Source organism: Pristiophorus japonicus, chromosome 5, assembly GCF_044704955.1.
Source record: "Pristiophorus japonicus isolate sPriJap1 chromosome 5, sPriJap1.hap1, whole genome shotgun sequence".
Classification (NCBI taxonomy): Eukaryota; Metazoa; Chordata; class Chondrichthyes; family Pristiophoridae; genus Pristiophorus; species Pristiophorus japonicus.
In genome coordinates this window covers 285,353,171-285,372,196 of record NC_091981.1, presented here as the reverse complement: position 1 = coordinate 285,372,196, position 19,026 = coordinate 285,353,171, and the positions used below count along the sequence as shown (strand labels likewise).

General features: G+C 46.9%; 1 protein-coding gene across 1 annotated transcript in view; it reads right to left on the bottom strand.

The window, feature by feature from the left end:
• LOC139264023 (pituitary adenylate cyclase-activating polypeptide type I receptor-like) overlaps positions 1 to 16,735 on the bottom strand; it is a 157,638-nt gene extending 140,903 nt beyond the window's left edge. Inside the window, exon 1 of the mRNA XM_070880126.1 lies at positions 16,539 to 16,735. Within this exon, the coding sequence (XP_070736227.1) occupies positions 16,539 to 16,589 (51 nt within the window). The 5' untranslated portion in view covers positions 16,590 to 16,735. The remainder of the gene's footprint in view (positions 1 to 16,538) is intronic.
• Between the last annotated feature and the right edge of the window lie 2,291 nt (positions 16,736 to 19,026).

Genomic DNA, 19,026 nt, shown 5'->3' with positions numbered 1-19,026 from the left:
GAGTGCAACAAAGGTTCACCAGACTGATTCTGGGGATGGAGGGATTGTCCTATGAGGAGAGATTGAGTAGAATAGATCAATATTCTCTCGAGTTTAAAAAAATGAGAGATGATCTCATTGAAACATACAAAATTCTTACACGGCTTGACAAGGTAGATGCAGGAAGGATATTTCCTCTAGCTGAGGAGTCTAGAACCGGGGGTCACAGTCTCAGAATAAGGGGTTGGCCATTTAGGACTGAGATGAGGAGAAACTTCTTCACTCAGAGAGTGGTGAATCTTTGGAATTCTCTACCCCAGGGGCTGTAGAAGCTCAGTCATTGAATGTATTAAAGTCATAGATAGATAGATTTTTGGATATTAAGGAAATCAAGGGATATGGGGACAGTGCAGGAATGTGGAGTTGAGGTAGATGATCAGCCATGATCTCACTGAATGGCAGAGCAGGCTCGAGGGGCTAAATGTCCTACTCCTGCTCCTAATTCTTATGGTTTTATGTTCTACACAAGATGGAGTTTGTGTTCGCTCCCTAACCCGACACAAGGCAGCAGACTGCTGTGTTCGGTAATTAACCCTACACAAGGCAGCAGACTGTGTTCTGTAATTAACCCTACACAAGGCAGCAGACTGTGTTCGGTAATTAACCCTACACAAGGCAGCAGACTGTGTTCTATAATTAACCCGACACAAGGCAGCAGACTGTGTTCGGTAATTAACCCTACACAAGGCTGCAGACTGTGTTCTGTAATTAACCCTACACAAGGCAGCAGACTGTGTTCGGTAATTAACCCGACACAAGGCTGCAGACTGTGTTCGGTAATTAACCCTACACAAGGCTGCAGACTGTGTTCTGTAATTAACCCTACACAAGGCTGCAGACTGTGTTCTGTAATTAACCCTACACAAGGCTGCAGACTGTGTTCTATAATTAACCCTACACAAGGCAGCAGACTGTGTTCGGTAATTAACCCGACACAAGGCTGCAGACTGTGTTCGGTAATTAACCCTACACAAGGCTGCAGACTGTGTTCGGTAATTAACCCTACACAAGGCAGCAGACTGTGTTCGGTAATTAACCCTACACAAGGCTGCAGACTGTGTTCTGTAATTAACCCTACACAAGGCTGCAGACTGTGTTCTGTACTTAACCCTTCACAAGGCAGCAGACTGTGTTCGGTAATTAACCCTACACAAGGCAGCAGACTGTGTTCGGTAATTAACCCTACACAAGGCAGCAGACTGTGTTCGGTAATTAACCCTACACAAGGCAGCAGACTGTGTTCTGTAATTAACCCTACACAAGGCAGCAGACTGTGTTCTGTAATTAACCCTACACAAGGCTGCAGACTGTGTTCTGTACTTAACCCTACACAAGGCAGCAGACTGTGTTCGGTAATTAACCCTACACAAGGCAGCAGACTGTTCGGTCATTAACCTTACACAAGGCAGCAGACTGTGTTCGGTAATTAACCCTACACAAGGCAGCAGACTGTGTTCGGTAATTAACCCTACACAAGGCAGCAGACTGTGTTCAGTAATTAACCCTACACAAGGCAGCAGACTGTGTTCGGTAATTAACCCTACACAAGGCAGCAGACTGTGTTCGGTAATTAACCCTACACAAGGCAGCAGACTGTGTTCGGTAATTAACCCTACACAAGGCAGCAGACTGTTCGGTAATTAACCCTACACAAGGCAGCAGGCTGTGTTCAGTAATTAACCCGACACAAGGCAGCAGACTGTGTTCTGTACTTAACCCTACACAAGGCAGCAGAATGTGTTCGGTAATTAACCCTACACAAGGCAGCAGACTGTGTTCGGTAATTAACCCTACACAAGGCAGCAGACTGTGTTCGGTAATTAACCCGACACAAGGCAGCAGACTGTGTTCGGTAATTAACCCTACACAAGGCAGCAGACTGTGTTCGGTAATTAACCCTACACAAGGCTGCAGACTGTGTTCTGTAATTAACCCTACACAAGGCTGCAGACTGTGTTCTGTACTTAACCCTACACAAGGCAGCAGACTGTGTTCGGTAATTAACCCTACACAAGGCAGCAGACTGTGTTCGGTAATTAACCCTACACAAGGCAGCAGACTGTGTTCGGTAATTAACCCTACACAAGGCAGCAGACTGTTCGGTAATTAACCCTACACAAGGCAGCAGACTGTGTTCGGTAATTAACCCTACACAAGGCAGCAGACTGTGTTCGGTAATTAACCCTACACAAGGCAGCAGACTGTGTTCGGTAATTAAACCTACACAAGGCAGCAGACTGTGTTCGGTAATTAACCCTACACAAGGCAGCAGACTGTGTTCAGTAATTAACCCTACACAAGGCAGCAGACTGTGTTCGGTAATTAACCCTACACAAGGCAGCAGACTGTGTTCGGTAATTAACCCTACACAAGGCAGCAGACTGTGTTCGGTAATTAACCCTACACAAGGCAGCAGACTGTGTTCGGTAATTAACCCAACACAAGGCAGCAGACTGTGTTCCGTAATTAACCCTACACAAGGCAGCAGACTGTGTTCGGTAATTAACCCTACACAAGGCTGCAGACTGTGTTCGGTAATTAACCCTACATAAGGCTGCAGACTGTGTTCTATAATTAACCCTACACAAGGCTGCAGACTGTATTCTGTAATTAACCCTACACAAGGCTGCAGACTGTGTTCGGTAATTAACCCTACACAAGGCAGCAGACTGTGTTCGGTAATTAACCCTACACAAGGCAGCAGACTGTGTTCCGTAATTAACCCTACACAAGGCAGCAGACTGTGTTCGGTAATTAACCCTACACAAGGCAGCAGACTGTGTTCGGTAATTAACCCTACACAAGGCAGCAGACTGTGTTCCGTAATTAACCCTACACAAGGCAGCAGACTGTGTTCGGTAATTAACCCTACACAAGGCAGCAGACTGTGTTCGGTAATTAACCTTACACAAGGCAGCAGACTGTGTTCGGTAATTAACCCTACACAAGGCAGCAGACTGTGTTCGGTAATTAACCCTACACAAGGCAGCAGACTGTGTTCTGTAATTAACCCTACACAAGGCAGCAGACTGTGTTCTATAATTAACCCTACACAAGGCAGCAGACTGTGTTCGGTAATTAACCCTACACAAGGCTGCAGACTGTAATTAACCCTACACAAGGCTGCAGACTGTGTTCTGTAATTAACCCTACACAAGGCTGCAGACTGTGTTCGGTAATTAACCCTACACAAGGCTGCAGACTGTGTTCGGTAATTAACCCTACACAAGGCTGCAGACTGTGTTCTATAATTAACCCTACACAAGGCTGCAGACTGTATTCTGTAATTAACCCTACACAAGGCTGCAGACTGTGTTCGGTAATTAACCCTACACAAGGCAGCAGACTGTGTTCGGTAATTAACCCTACACAAGGCAGCAGACTGTGTTCGGTAATTAACCCTACACAAGGCAGCAGACTGTGTTCGGTAATTAACCCTACACAAGGCAGCAGACTGTGTTCGGTAATTAACCCTACACAAGGCAGCAGACTGTGTTCGGTAATTAACCCTACACAAGGCAGCAGACTGTGTTCGGTAAGTAACCCTACACAAGGCTGCAGACTGTGTTCGGTAATTAACCCTACATAAGGCTGCAGACTGTGTTCTATAATTAACCCTACACAAGGCTGCAGACTGTATTCTGTAATTAACCCTACACAAGGCTGCAGACTGTGTTCGGTAATTAACCCTACACAAGGCTGCAGACTGTGTTCGGTAATTAACCCTACACAAGGCAGCAGACTGTGTTCGGTAATTAAACCTACACAAGGCAGCAGATTGTGTTCGGTAATTAACCCTACACAAGGCAGCAGACTGTGTTCGGTAATTAACCCTACACAAGGCAGCAGACTGTGTTCGGTAATTAACCCTACACAAGGCAGCAGACTGTGTTCGGTAATTAACCCTACACAAGGCAGCAGACTGTGTTCGGTAATTAACCCTACACAAGGCAGCAGACTGTGTTCGGTAATTAACCCTACACAAGGCAGCAGACTGTGTTCGGTAATTAACCCTACACAAGGCAGCAGTCTGTGTTCGGTAATTAACCCTACACAAGGCTGCAGACTGTGTTCGGTAATTAACCCTACATAAGGCTGCAGACTGTGTTCTATAATTAACCCTACATAAGGCTGCAGACTGTATTCTGTAATTAACCCTACACAAGGCTGCAGACTGTGTTCGGTAATTAACCCTACACAAGGCAGCAGACTGTGTTCGGTAATTAACCCTACACAAGGCAGCAGACTGTGTTCGGTAATTAACCCTACACAAGGCAGCAGACTGTGTTCGGTAATTAACCCTACACAAGGCAGCAGACTGTGTTCGGTAATTAACCCTACACAAGGCAGCAGACTGTGTTCCGTAATTAACCCTACACAAGGCAGCAGACTGTGTTCGGTAATTAACCCTACACAAGGCAGCAGACTGTGTTCGGTAATTAACCTTACACAAGGCAGCAGACTGTGTTCGGTAATTAACCCTACACAAGGCAGCAGACTGTGTTCGGTAATTAACCCTACACAAGGCAGCAGACTGTGTTCTGTAATTAACCCTACACAAGGCAGCAGACTGTGTTCTATAATTAACCCTACACAAGGCAGCAGACTGTGTTCGGTAATTAACCCTACACAAGGCTGCAGACTGTAATTAACCCTACACAAGGCTGCAGACTGTGTTCTGTAATTAACCCTACACAAGGCTGCAGACTGTGTTCGGTAATTAACCCTACACAAGGCAGCAGACTGTGTTCGGTAATTAACCCTACACAAGGCTGCAGACTGTGTTCTATAATTAACCCTACACAAGGCTGCAGACTGTATTCTGTAATTAACCCTACACAAGGCAGCAGACTGTGTTCGGTAATTAACCCTACACAAGGCAGCAGTCTGTGTTCGGTAATTAACCCTACACAAGGCTGCAGACTGTGTTCGGTAATTAACCCTACATAAGGCTGCAGACTGTGTTCTATAATTAACCCTACACAAGGCTGCAGACTGTATTCTGTAATTAACCCTACACAAGGCTGCAGACTGTGTTCGGTAATTAACCCTACACAAGGCAGCAGACTGTGTTCGGTAATTAACCCTACACAAGGCAGCAGACTGTGTTCGGTAATTAACCCTACACAAGGCAGCAGACTGTGTTCGGTAATTAACCCTACACAAGGCAGCAGACTGTGTTCGGTAATTAACCCTACACAAGGCAGCAGACTGTGTTCCGTAATTAACCCTACACAAGGCAGCAGACTGTGTTCGGTAATTAACCCTACACAAGGCAGCAGACTGTGTTCGGTAATTAACCTTACACAAGGCAGCAGACTGTGTTCAGTAATTAACCCTACACAAGGCAGCAGACTGTGTTCGGTAATTAACCCTACACAAGGCAGCAGACTGTGTTCTGTAATTAACCCTACACAAGGCAGCAGACTGTGTTCTATAATTAACCCTACACAAGGCAGCAGACTGTGTTCGGTAATTAACCCTACACAAGGCTGCAGACTGTAATTAACCCTACACAAGGCTGCAGACTGTGTTCTGTAATTAACCCTACACAAGGCTGCAGACTGTGTTCGGTAATTAACCCTACACAAGGCAGCAGACTGTGTTCGGTAATTAACCCTACACAAGGCTGCAGACTGTGTTCTATAATTAACCCTACACAAGGCTGCAGACTGTATTCTGTAATTAACCCTACACAAGGCTGCAGACTGTGTTCGGTAATTAACCCTACACAAGGCAGCAGACTGTGTTCGGTAATTAACCCTACACAAGGCTGCAGACTGTGTTCGGTAATTAACCCTACATAAGGCAGCAGACTGTGTTCGGTAATTAACCCTACACAAGGCAGCAGACTGTGTTCAGTAATTAACCCTACACAAGGCAGCAGACTGTGTTCGGTAATTAACCCTACACAAGGCAGCAGACTGTGTTCAGTAATTAACCCTACACAAGGCAGCAGACTGTGTTCGGTAATTAACCCTACACAAGGCAGCAGACTGTGTTCGGTAATTAACCCTACACAAGGCAGCAGACTGTGTTCAGTAATTAACCCTACACAAGGCAGCAGACTGTGTTCGGTAATTAACCCTCCACAAGGCAGCAGACTGTGTTCGGTAATTAACCCTACACAAGGCAGCAGACTGTGTTCGGTAATTAACCCTACACAAGGCAGCAGACTGTGTTCAGTAATTAACCCTACACAAGGCAGCAGACTGTTTTCGGTAATTAACCCTACACAAGACAGCAGACTGTGTTCGGTAATTAACCCTACACAAGGCAGCAGACTGTGTTCGGTAATTAACCCTACACAAGGCAGCAGACTGTGTTCGGTAATTAACCCTACACAAGGCAGCAGACTGTGTTCGGTAATTAACCCTATACAAGACAGCAGACTGTGTTCGGTAATTAACCCTACACAAGGCAGCAGACTGTGTTCGGTAATTAACCCTACACAAGGCAGCAGACTGTGTTCGGTAATTAACCCTACACAAGGCAGCAGACTGTGTTCGGTAATTAACCCTACACAAAGTCATCACTAGAGTCCTCCTCAACCGTCTTCTCCCTGTGGTTAAGGAGCTTCTTCAGGAGTCACAGTCTGGATTTCGTCCCTTGCGGGACACAACGGACATGATTTTTACAGTGCGACTGTTGCAGGAAAAATGCAGGGAACAGCACCAGCTCTTATACATGGCCTTCTTCGACCTTACAAAGGCTTTTGACACTGTCAATCGCGAGGGTCTATGGAGCGTCCTCCTCCATTTCAGATGCCCCCAAAGGTTCATCACCATCCTCTGCCTGCTCCACAATGACATGCGGGCTGTGATCCTTACCAACTGTTGTGTATGCCATAACTCAATAGACTGTATACAGTAAACTCCGAACAGGTACAAACCTGGCTCTACTTTATTAGGGTCCAAAGTGATTACATTACAAGATGGCTGGCCTTTTATACCTGGGCCGCACACACGTGTGCACAGTCCAATGACCTCCAACAGTGGCGTCACCTGGTGGCTAGTAAACCCAAGCATACATACATGACAATATCCCCCTTTAAGATATTAGCAACGGTCTTTTTACAAATTGAGACGGTCCGGGGCTTTCCGCTCTCGAGTTGAACGTCTCAGTTCAACTCCAGCCTTAGACGAGTGTTCTGAGTCTGTTATGACTGGGGGCTGGGTAGCCGATCAGATGGGAGTGGCAATGACCACGTCAGGGATTGAATGTCCAGATTCATTGATGACAGCGGAGTCCTCTGATGACTGAGGGTAGGTTGGTTGGTCACTGATTGTGTCTTCCTCAGACTGTTCCGGTTCATCCGTGTGCAGCAGCTTTATCTGATCAACATGTTTCCTGCATGTTGGTCCATTCTTGAGCTTGATGATAAACACTCTGTTACCCTCCTTGGCCATAACAGTACCGGCGATCCATTTGGGACCTTGACCATAATTCAGTACATACACAGGATCATTGATGGAAATGTTGCGTGACACAGTAGCGCGATCATGATACTCTTGCTGACTTTGACATCTGTATTTGACATGATTATTCAAGTCAGGGTGGACAAGAGAGAGCCTGGTCTTGAGACCTCTCCTCATCAATAGTTCAGCAGGGAAGACCCCGGTAAGCGTATGGAGTTTTGTCCTGTAACTAAGCAATATGCGTGACAAGCAAGTTTGCAGTGAACCTTGAGTTACACATTTCATACTATGCTTGGTGGTTTAGACCGCACGCTCTGCTTGTCCATTGAATGCAGGTTTGAATGATGCTGACCTCACATGTTTGATACTATTGAGTTTCATGCTCTCTTGAAACTCCATACTGGTGAAGCAAGATCCGTTGTCGCTTACAACTATGTCAGGCAGACCATGCGTAGCAAACATGACACGAAGGCTCTCAATGGTAGCTGTGGATGTGCTGGATGACATGATTGTAGACTCTATCCACTTGGAATAAGCATCCACCACCACTGAGAACATCTTTCCCAGGAAGGACCCTGCAAAGTCAATGTGGATCCTGGACCATGGTTGAGATGGCCATGACCACAGACTCAGCGGCGATTCCTCTGGTGCTTTACTAAGCTGCATGCAAGTGTTGCACTGATGCACACATGATTTCAGATCAGAGTCAATTCCAGGCCACCATACATGACACCTGGCAATGGCTTGCATCATGACAATACCGGGATGCGTGCTATGTAGATCATGCACAAATTTCTCTCTGCCTTTCTTGGGCATAACAACACAATTACCCCACAGTATACAATCTGATTGAATGGATAGTTTGTCTTTGTGACGGTTGTAAGGTTTGGTCTCCTCACACATTTGCTTGGGTATGGCAGACCAGTCACTACTAAGGACACAACATTTCACAACTGATAATATCGGGTCCTGGCTGATCCAGGTCTTAACTTGTTGGGCCGTGACAGAGGTTCCTTCACTTTCAAAAGCATCCATGACTAACAGTAGGTCTGCCGGTTGTGGCGTTTCCACCTCCGGTGTGGGCAACGGCACAATTCTCAGTGCCAGGTCTATGGCGAATGACATAATCATAGGCAGATAATGTCAGCACCCACCTCTGGATGTGGGATGATGCATTGGTATTGATACCTTTGTTTTCTGAAAACAATGAAATGAGTGGCTTTTGATCTGTTTCCAGTTCAAACCAAACAGGTACTGATGCATCTTTTTAACCCTATACACACAGGCTAGTGCTTCTTTCTCTATCATGCTGTAGGCTCTTTCCACCTTTGACAAACTTTTTGAAGCATATGCAACAGGTTGTGATTTGCCCAACTCATTAGCTTGTTGGGGCATGCAAACAACTCCATATGACGAAGCATCACAGGCCAATACTAGACGCTTACATGGATCATAATGTACCAGCAGCTTGTTAGAGCAAAGCAGATTAGTAGCTTTCTCAAAAGCTCTATCTTGAGATGCACCCCAAACCCAATTGTTGCCTTTTCTTAGCAGTATGTGCAGTGGCTCTAATAAGGTGCTCAATCTAAGTAAGAAATTACCGAAGTAGTTGAGTAGACCAAGGAATGAATGCAGCTCCGTCACATTCTGAGCCTTGGGTGCATTTTTGATGGCCTTGGTTTTCGAGTCCGTAGACCTGATACTGTCAGCAGCAATTTTCCTCCCCAGGAATTCGACTTCCGGTGCCATGAAGACGCGCTTCGAGTGTTTCAGTCTGAGTCCCACTTTGTCCAGACGATGTAGAACCTCTTGCAGGTTCTTCAGATGTTTGGCAGAGTCACGACCTGTGACTAGTATGTCATCTTGGAAAACGATGGTTCTGGGGACGGACTTCAGTAGACTCTCCATGTTCCTCTGAAATATGGCTGCAGCCGAGCGAATTCCAAAAGGGCACCTGTTGTAGATAAACAGTCCTTTATAAGTGTTAATGCACGTAAGTTTCTTCGAGTGTTGACTAGCTCCTGTGTCATGTAGGCCAATATCAGATCCAGTTTTGTGAATGACTTCCCCCGGCTAGCGTAGCAAACAGGTCATCAGCCTTCGGTAACGGGTATTGATCCTGTTTTGAAACTCGGTTGATCGTAACCTTGACCTTGTAGTCTTCACAAATCCTGACAGTGCCATCACTTTTCAACACGGGAACAATGGGGCTGGCCCATTCATTAAATTCAACCGGTGATATGATCCCTTCACGCTGGAGTCTGTCCAGTTCAATTTCAACCTTCTCCCTCATCATATACGGAACTGCCCGAGCTTTATGATGGATGGGTCTTGCATCCAAGTTCACGTAGATCTGCACCTTGGCTCCTGTGAAATTGCCGATGCCTGGTTCAAAAAGCGAGGGGAACTTGCTCAGCACTTGAGCACATGGAGTATTCTCCTCTGACGACAACACTTTGATCTCGTTCCAGTTCCATTTGCCTGGAACAATCCATAACGGTAAATCCTGAACCGCACCATCATTCGACACCTTGAATACTGCACTGCCAATCACCGTTATGAGTTCTTTAGTGTACGTACGCAACTTGGCATTGACTGGACTTAGCTTATGCCTCACAGCCTTAGTATCCCACAGCCTGTCTAATGTCCTCTGACTCATTATTGATTGACTCACACCAGTGTCCAATTCCATCGATACCGGCACACCATTAAGTTTTACATTAATCATTATCGGTTGGGTCTTTGTTAGGAATGAACACTTTCCATACACTTCCTCCTCTGGTATCTCAGATTGCATATCCAGATCTATGTTAGACTGGTCATCATCCTCCACGTGGTGTGTCGCAGCACGCTTTCTCAGTTGTGGACACATGCATTGGAGATGCCCCACTTTCGAACAGCCTTTACAAATATACTGTTTAAACTGACACTAATGATGCTGATGATTTCCCCCACAACGCCAACATGGTGATGTCGGATTCATTCCTGTTGGCAGACTTTGAGCAGCCACAAGTTTTGCGTACGCAGTCGGGTAGGCCCTGCCATATTCAGCTCTGCCAAACGACAATACTATCTTGTTTACAGTACTTGTCGAGTTCCGATTTTTCAATTATATCTGCTTTAAGCTTTCGTCCATCATCATACATGATTGGGCAATCGTGATGGCCTTGCTCAAATCCAGCATCTCCGCCGCCAGTAGCTTTCGCAGGATCACCTCGTGGTCGATGCCAATTACAAAGAAGTCCCGCAGCATGTCTGCCAACACATTTTCAAACGGTCCAGCTAGACGTCTTAGGTCGGCAACGAATTCCGATACATCCTGGCCCTCAGAACGAACGTGCATATAGAATCGATATCTTGAGATGATGATGCCTTCATCTGTTTTGAGATAGTCACGTACCGGAGCACACAATGTTTCATAGTCCTTGCCCGTTGGACTTATAAGCGAGTGGAGATTCTTTATGAGTCCATAGATTTTCGGACCGCAAACCGTGAGGAGGACCGCCCGACGCCTAGCTGCGACTGCCTCTTCCTCCATTTTGTTAGCCACAAAGTACTGGTTCAAGCGGGCTACAAAGTCTGCCCAATCTTCTCCCTCCAGTAATCGCTCCAGAATTCCAATTGTGCATATTTTTGCATGCAAAGGTTCTTGTTACCTCGTCGCCAAATGTTATGTATGCAATAACTCGATAGACAGAATACTGTAAACTCCGAACAGGTACAAACCTGGCTCTACTTTATTAGGGCCTTAAGTGATTACATTACAAGATGGCTGGCCTTTTATAACTGGGTCGCTCACACGTGCACACAGCCCAATGACCTCTGACAGTGGCACCACCTGGTGGCTAGTAAACCAAAGCATACATACATGACACCAACTGATCCATTACAGACACAATCCACATCCGGATTGGGGTCAAACAGGGCTGCGTCATCGCCCCAACCCTCCTCTCAATCTTCCTCGCTGTCATGCTCCACCTCACAGACAACAAGCTCCCTTAAAATGGAACTAAACTACAGAATCAATAGGAACCTGTTCAACCTTCGTCGTCTCCAGGCCAGGTCCAAGATAACCCCAACCTCTGTCGCCGAGCTACAATACGCAGATGACGCCTGCGTCTGCGTACATACAGAGGCTGAACTCCAAGTCATAGTCAACGTATTTACTGAGGCATATGAAAGCATGGGCCTTAAGCTAAACATCTGTAAGACAAAGGTCCTCCACCAGCCTGTCCTCGCCATGCATCACTGTCCCCCAGTCATCAAGAACCACGGCGCGGCCCTAGACAACATAGACCATTTCCCATACCTCGGGAGCTTCTAATCAACAAGAGCAGACATTGACGACGAGATTCAACACTGCCTCCAGTGCGCCAGTGCAGCCTTCAGCCGCCTGTGCCAAAGAGTGTTCGAAGACCAGTCCCTCAAATCTGCCACCAAGCTCATGGTCTACAGGGCTGTAGTAATACCTGCCCTCCTGTATGGCTCAGAGACATGGACCATGTACAGCAGACATCTCAAGTCACTGGAGAAATACCACCAATGATGTCTCTGCCAGATCCTACAAATCCCCTGGGAGGACAGACGCACCAACGTTAGCGTCCTCGATCAGGCCAAGCATTGAAGCACTGACCACACTTGATCAGTTCCACTGGGCAGGCCACATTGTTCGCATGCCGGACACGAGACTCCCAAAGCAAGCGCTCTACTCGGAACTCTTTCACGCCCAACGAGCCAAAGGTGGGCAGAGGAAACGTTACAAGGACACCCTCAAAGCCTCCCTGAAAAAGTGCAACATCCCCACTGACACCTGGGAGTCCCTGGCCAAAGACCTCCCTAAGTGGACGAAGTGCATCCGGGAGGGCACTGAGCACCGCGAGTCTCATCGCCGAGAGCGTGCAGAAATGAAGCGCAGGCAGCGGAAAGAGCATGCAGCAAACCTGTTCCACTAACCCTTTCCCTCAACGACTGTCTCTCCCACTTGTAACAGAGATTGTAATTCCCGTATTGGACTGTTCAGCCACCTAATGACTCATTTCTAGACTGGAAGCAAGTCTTCCTTGATTCTGAGGGACTGCTTATGATGATGACACAAGGCTGCAGTCTGTGTTCTGTAATTAACCCTACACAAGGCTGTGTGTCTGTGTTCTGTAATTAACCCTACACAAGGCTGTGTGTCTGTGTTCTGTAATTAACCCTACACAAGGCTGTGTGTCTGTGTTCTGTCTCTAACCCTACACAAGGCTGCAGCCTGTGTTCTGTAATTAACCCTACACAAGACCGCAGACTGTGTTCGTCGCTAACCCTACACAAGGCTTTGTGTCTGTGTTAACTCCCTAACCCCACACAAGAATCTGCGTCTGTGTTCTGTAATTAACCCTACACAAGGCTGTGTGTCTGTGTTCTATAATTAGCCCTACACAAGGCTGTGTGTGTGTTCTTTAATTAACCCTACACAAGGCTGTGTGTCTGTGTTCTATAATTAAACCTACACAAGGCTGTGTGTCTGTGTTCTATAATTAACCCTACACAAGGCTGTGTGTCTGTGTTCTGTAATTAACCCTACACAAGGCTGTGTGTCTGTGTTCTGTCTCTAACCCTACACAAGGCTGTGTGTCTGTGTTCTGTCTCTAACCCTACACAAGACTGTCTGTCCGTGTTCTATCTCTAGCCTTACACAAGGCTACAGTCTGTGTTCTGTCTCGTTGTGAGTTGTGGTGGAGATAGTAAAATATTTTAATAAGGATAGAGTGACTGAGCATCTCAGCTAATGTGAGCTGAGCAGAGACAGCCAGCACGGTCAAGGTCTGACAAATCCAATTATTTTTTTTAATATCACTAATGAAGTAGATAAAGGTGTTCTATGGAATTTACTGATGTGAACTTTCAGAAGGCCTTCGATAAGGTTCACGGGAAAGATTATTGACAACAATGAGAGTGCAAGGTATTGGAGAAAGATATTTGACCTGGGTTGGAAATTGGTTGACAGGTCGGTGATAGAGAGTGGCCATAAAGGGTATATCTGATTGGTGGATGTGACAAGTGGCATTCCCCAGGGATCTGTACTGTGTCCTGAACTTTTCACCATATTGATTAATGACTTGGATGAAAGAATAGAGTGTTGTGTTTCCATGTTTGTCAATGACACTCATTTAGGAGTGCTAAGTTGTGCAAATGGGAGCAGAAAGTTGCAAAAGGACACTGACAGATTAATTGAGTAGGCAAAACTGTGGCAGATTTAGTTTCATGTGGGCAAGGTATGAGGTCATTCACTTTGGGCCTAGAAAAGATAGTTTGGAGTATTTTCTAAGTGATGAGAAGCTAGGAACTGTGGAGGAGCAAAACCATTTGGCACATAACTCATTGAAACCTACTAGATGGTACACAAAGCATTCAAAAAGACTAATGGAATGCTGGCTTTATCTTGAGGGGGCTGGAATACAAAGGGGAGGAAGTTATACTTCAGTTGTATCATCATCATCATAGGCAGTCCCTCGGAATCGAAGAAGACTTGCTTCCACTCTTAACATGAGTTCTTTGGTGGCTGTACAGTCCAATACGGCCAGGGACTCCCAGGTGTCAGTGGGGAAATTGCACTTTATCAGGGAGGCTCTGAGGGTGTCCTTGTAACGTTTCCTCTGCCCACCTTTGGCTCGTTTGCTGTGAAGGAATTCCAAGTAGAGCGCTTGCTTTGGGAGTCTCGTGTCTGGCATGCGGACAATGTGGCCTGTCCAGCGGAGCTGATCGAGTGTGATCAGTGCTTCAATGCTGGGGATGTACAGTTGTATAGAGCCTTGGTCAGACCCCATCTGGAGTAACTGTGTTCAGTTTTTAGGCACCACACAGGAAGGATATATTGGCCTTGGAGTGGGTGCAGCGCAGATTAATTTGAATAATAACAAGACTTCGAGGGTTAAATAATGAGGACAGGTTGCATAAACTTGGCTTGTATTCCTTGGGTATAGAAGATTGAGGGGTGATCTGATCGAGGTGTTTAAAGGAATAAATAGGGTAGAGACAGAGAAAGTAACTCCCCTGATGTGGGAATCAAGAACGAGAGAGTATAATGTGAAATTTAGAACCAAACCATTTAGGAAGTAAATCATGAAGCATTTTTTCTCACAAAGGGTAGTAGAAATTTGGAATTCTCAACCCCAAAAGGCCGTGGGGGGCAATGTTGGAGCTTGAAAAACTGAGATTGGTAGATTTTTGTTCGGTAAGGGCATCAAGGGATGTGGAGCAATGGCAGCTAAGTGGAACTGAGGCAACAGATTAACCATGATATCATTGAAGCGTAGACCTCTCGTAGAGCTGAATGACCTTCTCCTGTGTCCTTCCACCACCTTAAACATTCACTCCCTCCACCACCGGTGCACCGTGGCTGCAGTGTGTAACATCTACAAGATGCTCTGCAGCAACTCGCCAAGGCTTCTTTGGTAGCACTTCCCAAACCCGCGATCTCTACCACCTAGAAGGACAAGGGCAGCAGGCGCATGGGAGCACCATCACCTCCAACTCACAAAACCTCCTAACTTGGAAATATATCGCCGTTCCTTCATCGTCGCTGGGTCAATATCCTGGAACTCCCTCCCTAACTGTGGGAGGACCTTCACCACACGGACTGCAGCAGCTCAAGAAGATGGCTCACCACCACCTTATCAAGGGCAATTAGGGATGGGCAATAAATGCCAGCCTTGCCAGCGATGCTCACACCCCATGAATGAATTTTTTAATCTACAGTTTGTGCACTCGCCCTGTCAGATAGCTTTACCTGGTAGAGAGTTTGCTTCTCTCCAACCCTGACTTTCAAACACTGACACTGCTCTATAAGCCAGCTGTGCCTGTCCTAACATTCAGCCTAATTCGGTGACACCTCTTCTGGTGTTTGTCAATGCTCAGAGTGACCCCACCCCAAACAATCACAAGCACCATCTCCTTCTGAAGACTAAGGGAGAAAACTCCAGGCTCTCCCTGAATATAAGAAATAGGAGCAGGAATAGACCATTTGGCCACTCGAGCCTGCTCCGCCATTCCATGGCTGATCTTCTACCTCAACTCCACTTTCCTGCCCTATCCGCATATCCCTCAATTCCCTTACTATCCAAAACTCTATCGATCTCTGTCTTGAATATACTCAAAGACTGAGCCTCCACAGTCCTCTGGGGTAGAGAATTCCAAAGATTCACCACCCGTTGAGTGAAGAAATGTCTCCTCATCTCAGTCCTAAATGGGCGGCCCCTTATTCAGAGACTGTGACCCCTGGTTCTAGACTCCCCAGCCAGGGGAAACATCCTCCCTGCATCTACCTTGTCAAGCCCTGTAAAAATTTTGTATGTTTCAATGAGATCACCTCCCATTCTTCTGAACTCTAGAAAATATCAGCCTAGTCTACTTAATCTCTCCTCATAGGACAATCCCCTCATCCCGGGAATCAGTCTGGTGAACCTTTGTTGCACTCCCTCAATGGCAAGTATATCCTTCCTTAGGTAAGGAGACTAAAACTGTACACAATACTACAGGTGCAGTCTCACCAGGGCCCTATGTAATTGCAGTAAAACATCTTTACTCTTATACGCAAATCCTCCGAATATACCATTAGCTTTCTTAATTGCTCCTCTAGGAGAACAAGTGGCAGAATGAAGAACATTGATCTTTAAAAAATTATTATTCAGTCCCTTTTGTGTCTTTGTTGATATTTCTGATCTGCCCTGAGCCTGTACAAGGAGTCACAGAGAGATAGCAAGATAGCAGGATATTGGCACCCTTCACTCCGACATCGGATCCAGCCAGGGAAAAAAAGCGGTGAACTATGGATCTGTAACTGGTACCTTTCTGCACTGCCTTGTCCTGCTTAACGACACAGGTTGGCAAAGGCAGTGGGACCGTGATCTGGTATTTCGAGGTTGCATTAACCGATAGACCTGTTCCCTTCTAAACACAACTCACTCAAAAAGCACAGTGCACGTTAAATTGACAAACCGAAGGCTAACACAAGGGTGGAAATCAGCGGGAAGACGAGATGGGGAGCTGTCAGGTTCAATGCCAGCAGATGCCATCATAATATACATACATTAAACTTACCAGCGGGACAAAGCCCAGAGCCAGTGCCAGGGGGACAGTGAAGAGATGCATCGCAGTGTCACCGTGCGCTCTGTCAGCCCGGCAACTCAACTCCAAGAGGAACTCAAGCCTTTTCCCCTGAACCAACCTCGCTGAGTGAAAGTCCACTGGTGATTTATCGTCTCTGGAGCTTGCCCCGAAAACTGTCCGGCTCCCACACCCGCGGCTGGCGAAACCGACAGGCTGTGAATGAAACAGACACGAAATAACCTCGGGGGGAGGAGGGAGTGGGATGGAGGGAGGGGAGGGATAGAGACAAGTAGTTGAACATTAACAAAACGATCAAATGTTACCACCCATCGCGGGAGTCACACATTCTACCCGCTTCTTCTGTGGCTGCCCTTGTTATCTGAGGATATGAAAGTAAATATAAGGTTATTCCTGACATCTCCCTCCTCCCCTTCTTGTGTTCTTTATCTCCTCTGAGACAGGATTTATAAACTCCCGGGACCCCCCAGGTGTTGAGGTCAAGAGAAGTTATGACTTGGCTCCCTCGCAGGAGCAGTGACGTGCATCCCCTTCAATATTTATCTCACTAACTGACGTGCCGTGCAAGCGTTGCCCCCAAACAAGTCTGCTCCGATTGGAAAGAAAACAGATGCAGGAAGCAGATGGGAAATCCATCATTTCTTGGAGGCGCGGGATTTCCGACAGTTGTTTAAACGGGAGTCGTATTTTCTCCTCACTTACAACTACTTTAGTTGAAGGTGAAATCAAGTGGCCCTCTGCAAGGGCAGAAGAACGACACATTTCAAATTCAATTTTTACAGTAACTTACATCAAATTAAAATTTGGTTGCCGGGGGTGATGATGCACTCCACTCCCTCCGGCGCCCACCTCTCGCGGAAGGCCGCGAGCGTACCGGTGGACACCGTGTGCTCCATCTCCAGGGGCACCCTGGCTCGGATGTAACTGCGGAAGAGAGGCAGGAGGTCAGGCTGAACGATCCCCTCGACCGCTCGCTGCCTGGACCCCTTGGCTGTGCCCAGGAGCAGTCCGACAAGGAGGCCTTCTGACCTGCCCGCTCCCCTCCGCACAGGGTGCCCAAAGATCAGGAGTGTGGGACTGAAGTCTCCCCACTTACATGCCTGTCAGGCTGACTTTACTTTGAACCTACAGGCATAGGGAGGGGTGGTGAGAATACCCTACCTAAAGCAAAGGTGATCCAAAACTTGGCAGCCCGGGTCCTAACTCGCACCAAGTCCCGCTCACCCATCACCCCTGTGCCCGCCGACCTACATTGGCTCCCAGTTAAGCAATGCCTTAAAATTCTCATCCTTATTTTCAAATCCCTTCATGGCCTCACCCCTCCCTATCTCTGTAATCTCCTTCAGCCCCACAACACCCCGAGATGTCTGCGTTCCTCTAATTCTTCCCTCCAGAGCATCCCTGATTATAATCGCTCAACCATTGGTGGCCGTACCTTCTGTTGCCTGGGCCCCAAGCTCTGGAACTCCCTGCCTAAACCTCTCCGCCTCTCTATCTCTCTTTCCTCCTTCAAGCCGCTCTGTAAAATATACCTGTTTGATCAAGCTTTTGGTCACCTGCGCTAATTTTTATTGCATATTACTCTTGTGAAGCGCCTTGGGATGCTTCACTACGTTAAAGGCGCTATATAAACACAAGTTGTTGTTGCATTTATATAGCGCCTTTCACGACCTCAGGACATCCCAAAGCACTTTATAGTCAATGAAGCATTATTTGGAGTGTGGTCACTTTTGTAATGTGGGAAACGCAGCAGCCAATTTATGCACAGCCAGCTCTCACAAACAGCAATCTGATGACGACTGAATAATCAGTTTTTGTGACGTTGATTGATGGATAAATATTTTCAGGCCACTGGGGATAACTCCCCTGCTCTTCTTCGAAATAATGCCGTGGGATCTTTTCCATCCACCTGAGTGAGTAGACGGAGCCTCGGATTAACGTCCCATTCGAAAGATGGCACCGTCGACAGTGCAGCGCTCCCTTAGTACTGCACTGGAGTGTCAGCCTAGATTTTTGTGTTCAAGTCTCTGGAGTGGGACAGTGCTATCAAGCGGCACTTAATCACCAATAACCTGCTCACCGATGCTCAGTTTGGGTTCTGCCAGGACTACTCAGCTCCAGATCTCAATGCAGCCTTGGTCCAATCATGGACAAAAGAGCTGAATTCCAGAGGTGAGGTGAGAGTTACTGCACTTGACATCAAGGCAGCATTTGACCAAGTGTGGCATCAAGGAGCCCTAGTAAAATTGAAGTCATTGGGAATCAGGGGAACTGTCGATGACACCTTCCATCACTTTGCTGATGATTGAGAGTAGACAATTGGGGCGGTAATTGGCCAGATTGGATTTGTCATGCTTTGTGTGGACAGGACATACCCGGGCAGTTTTCCACGTTGTCGGGTAGATGCCAGTGTTGTAGCTGTATTGGAACAGCTTGGCTAGAGGTGCAGCTAGTTATGGAG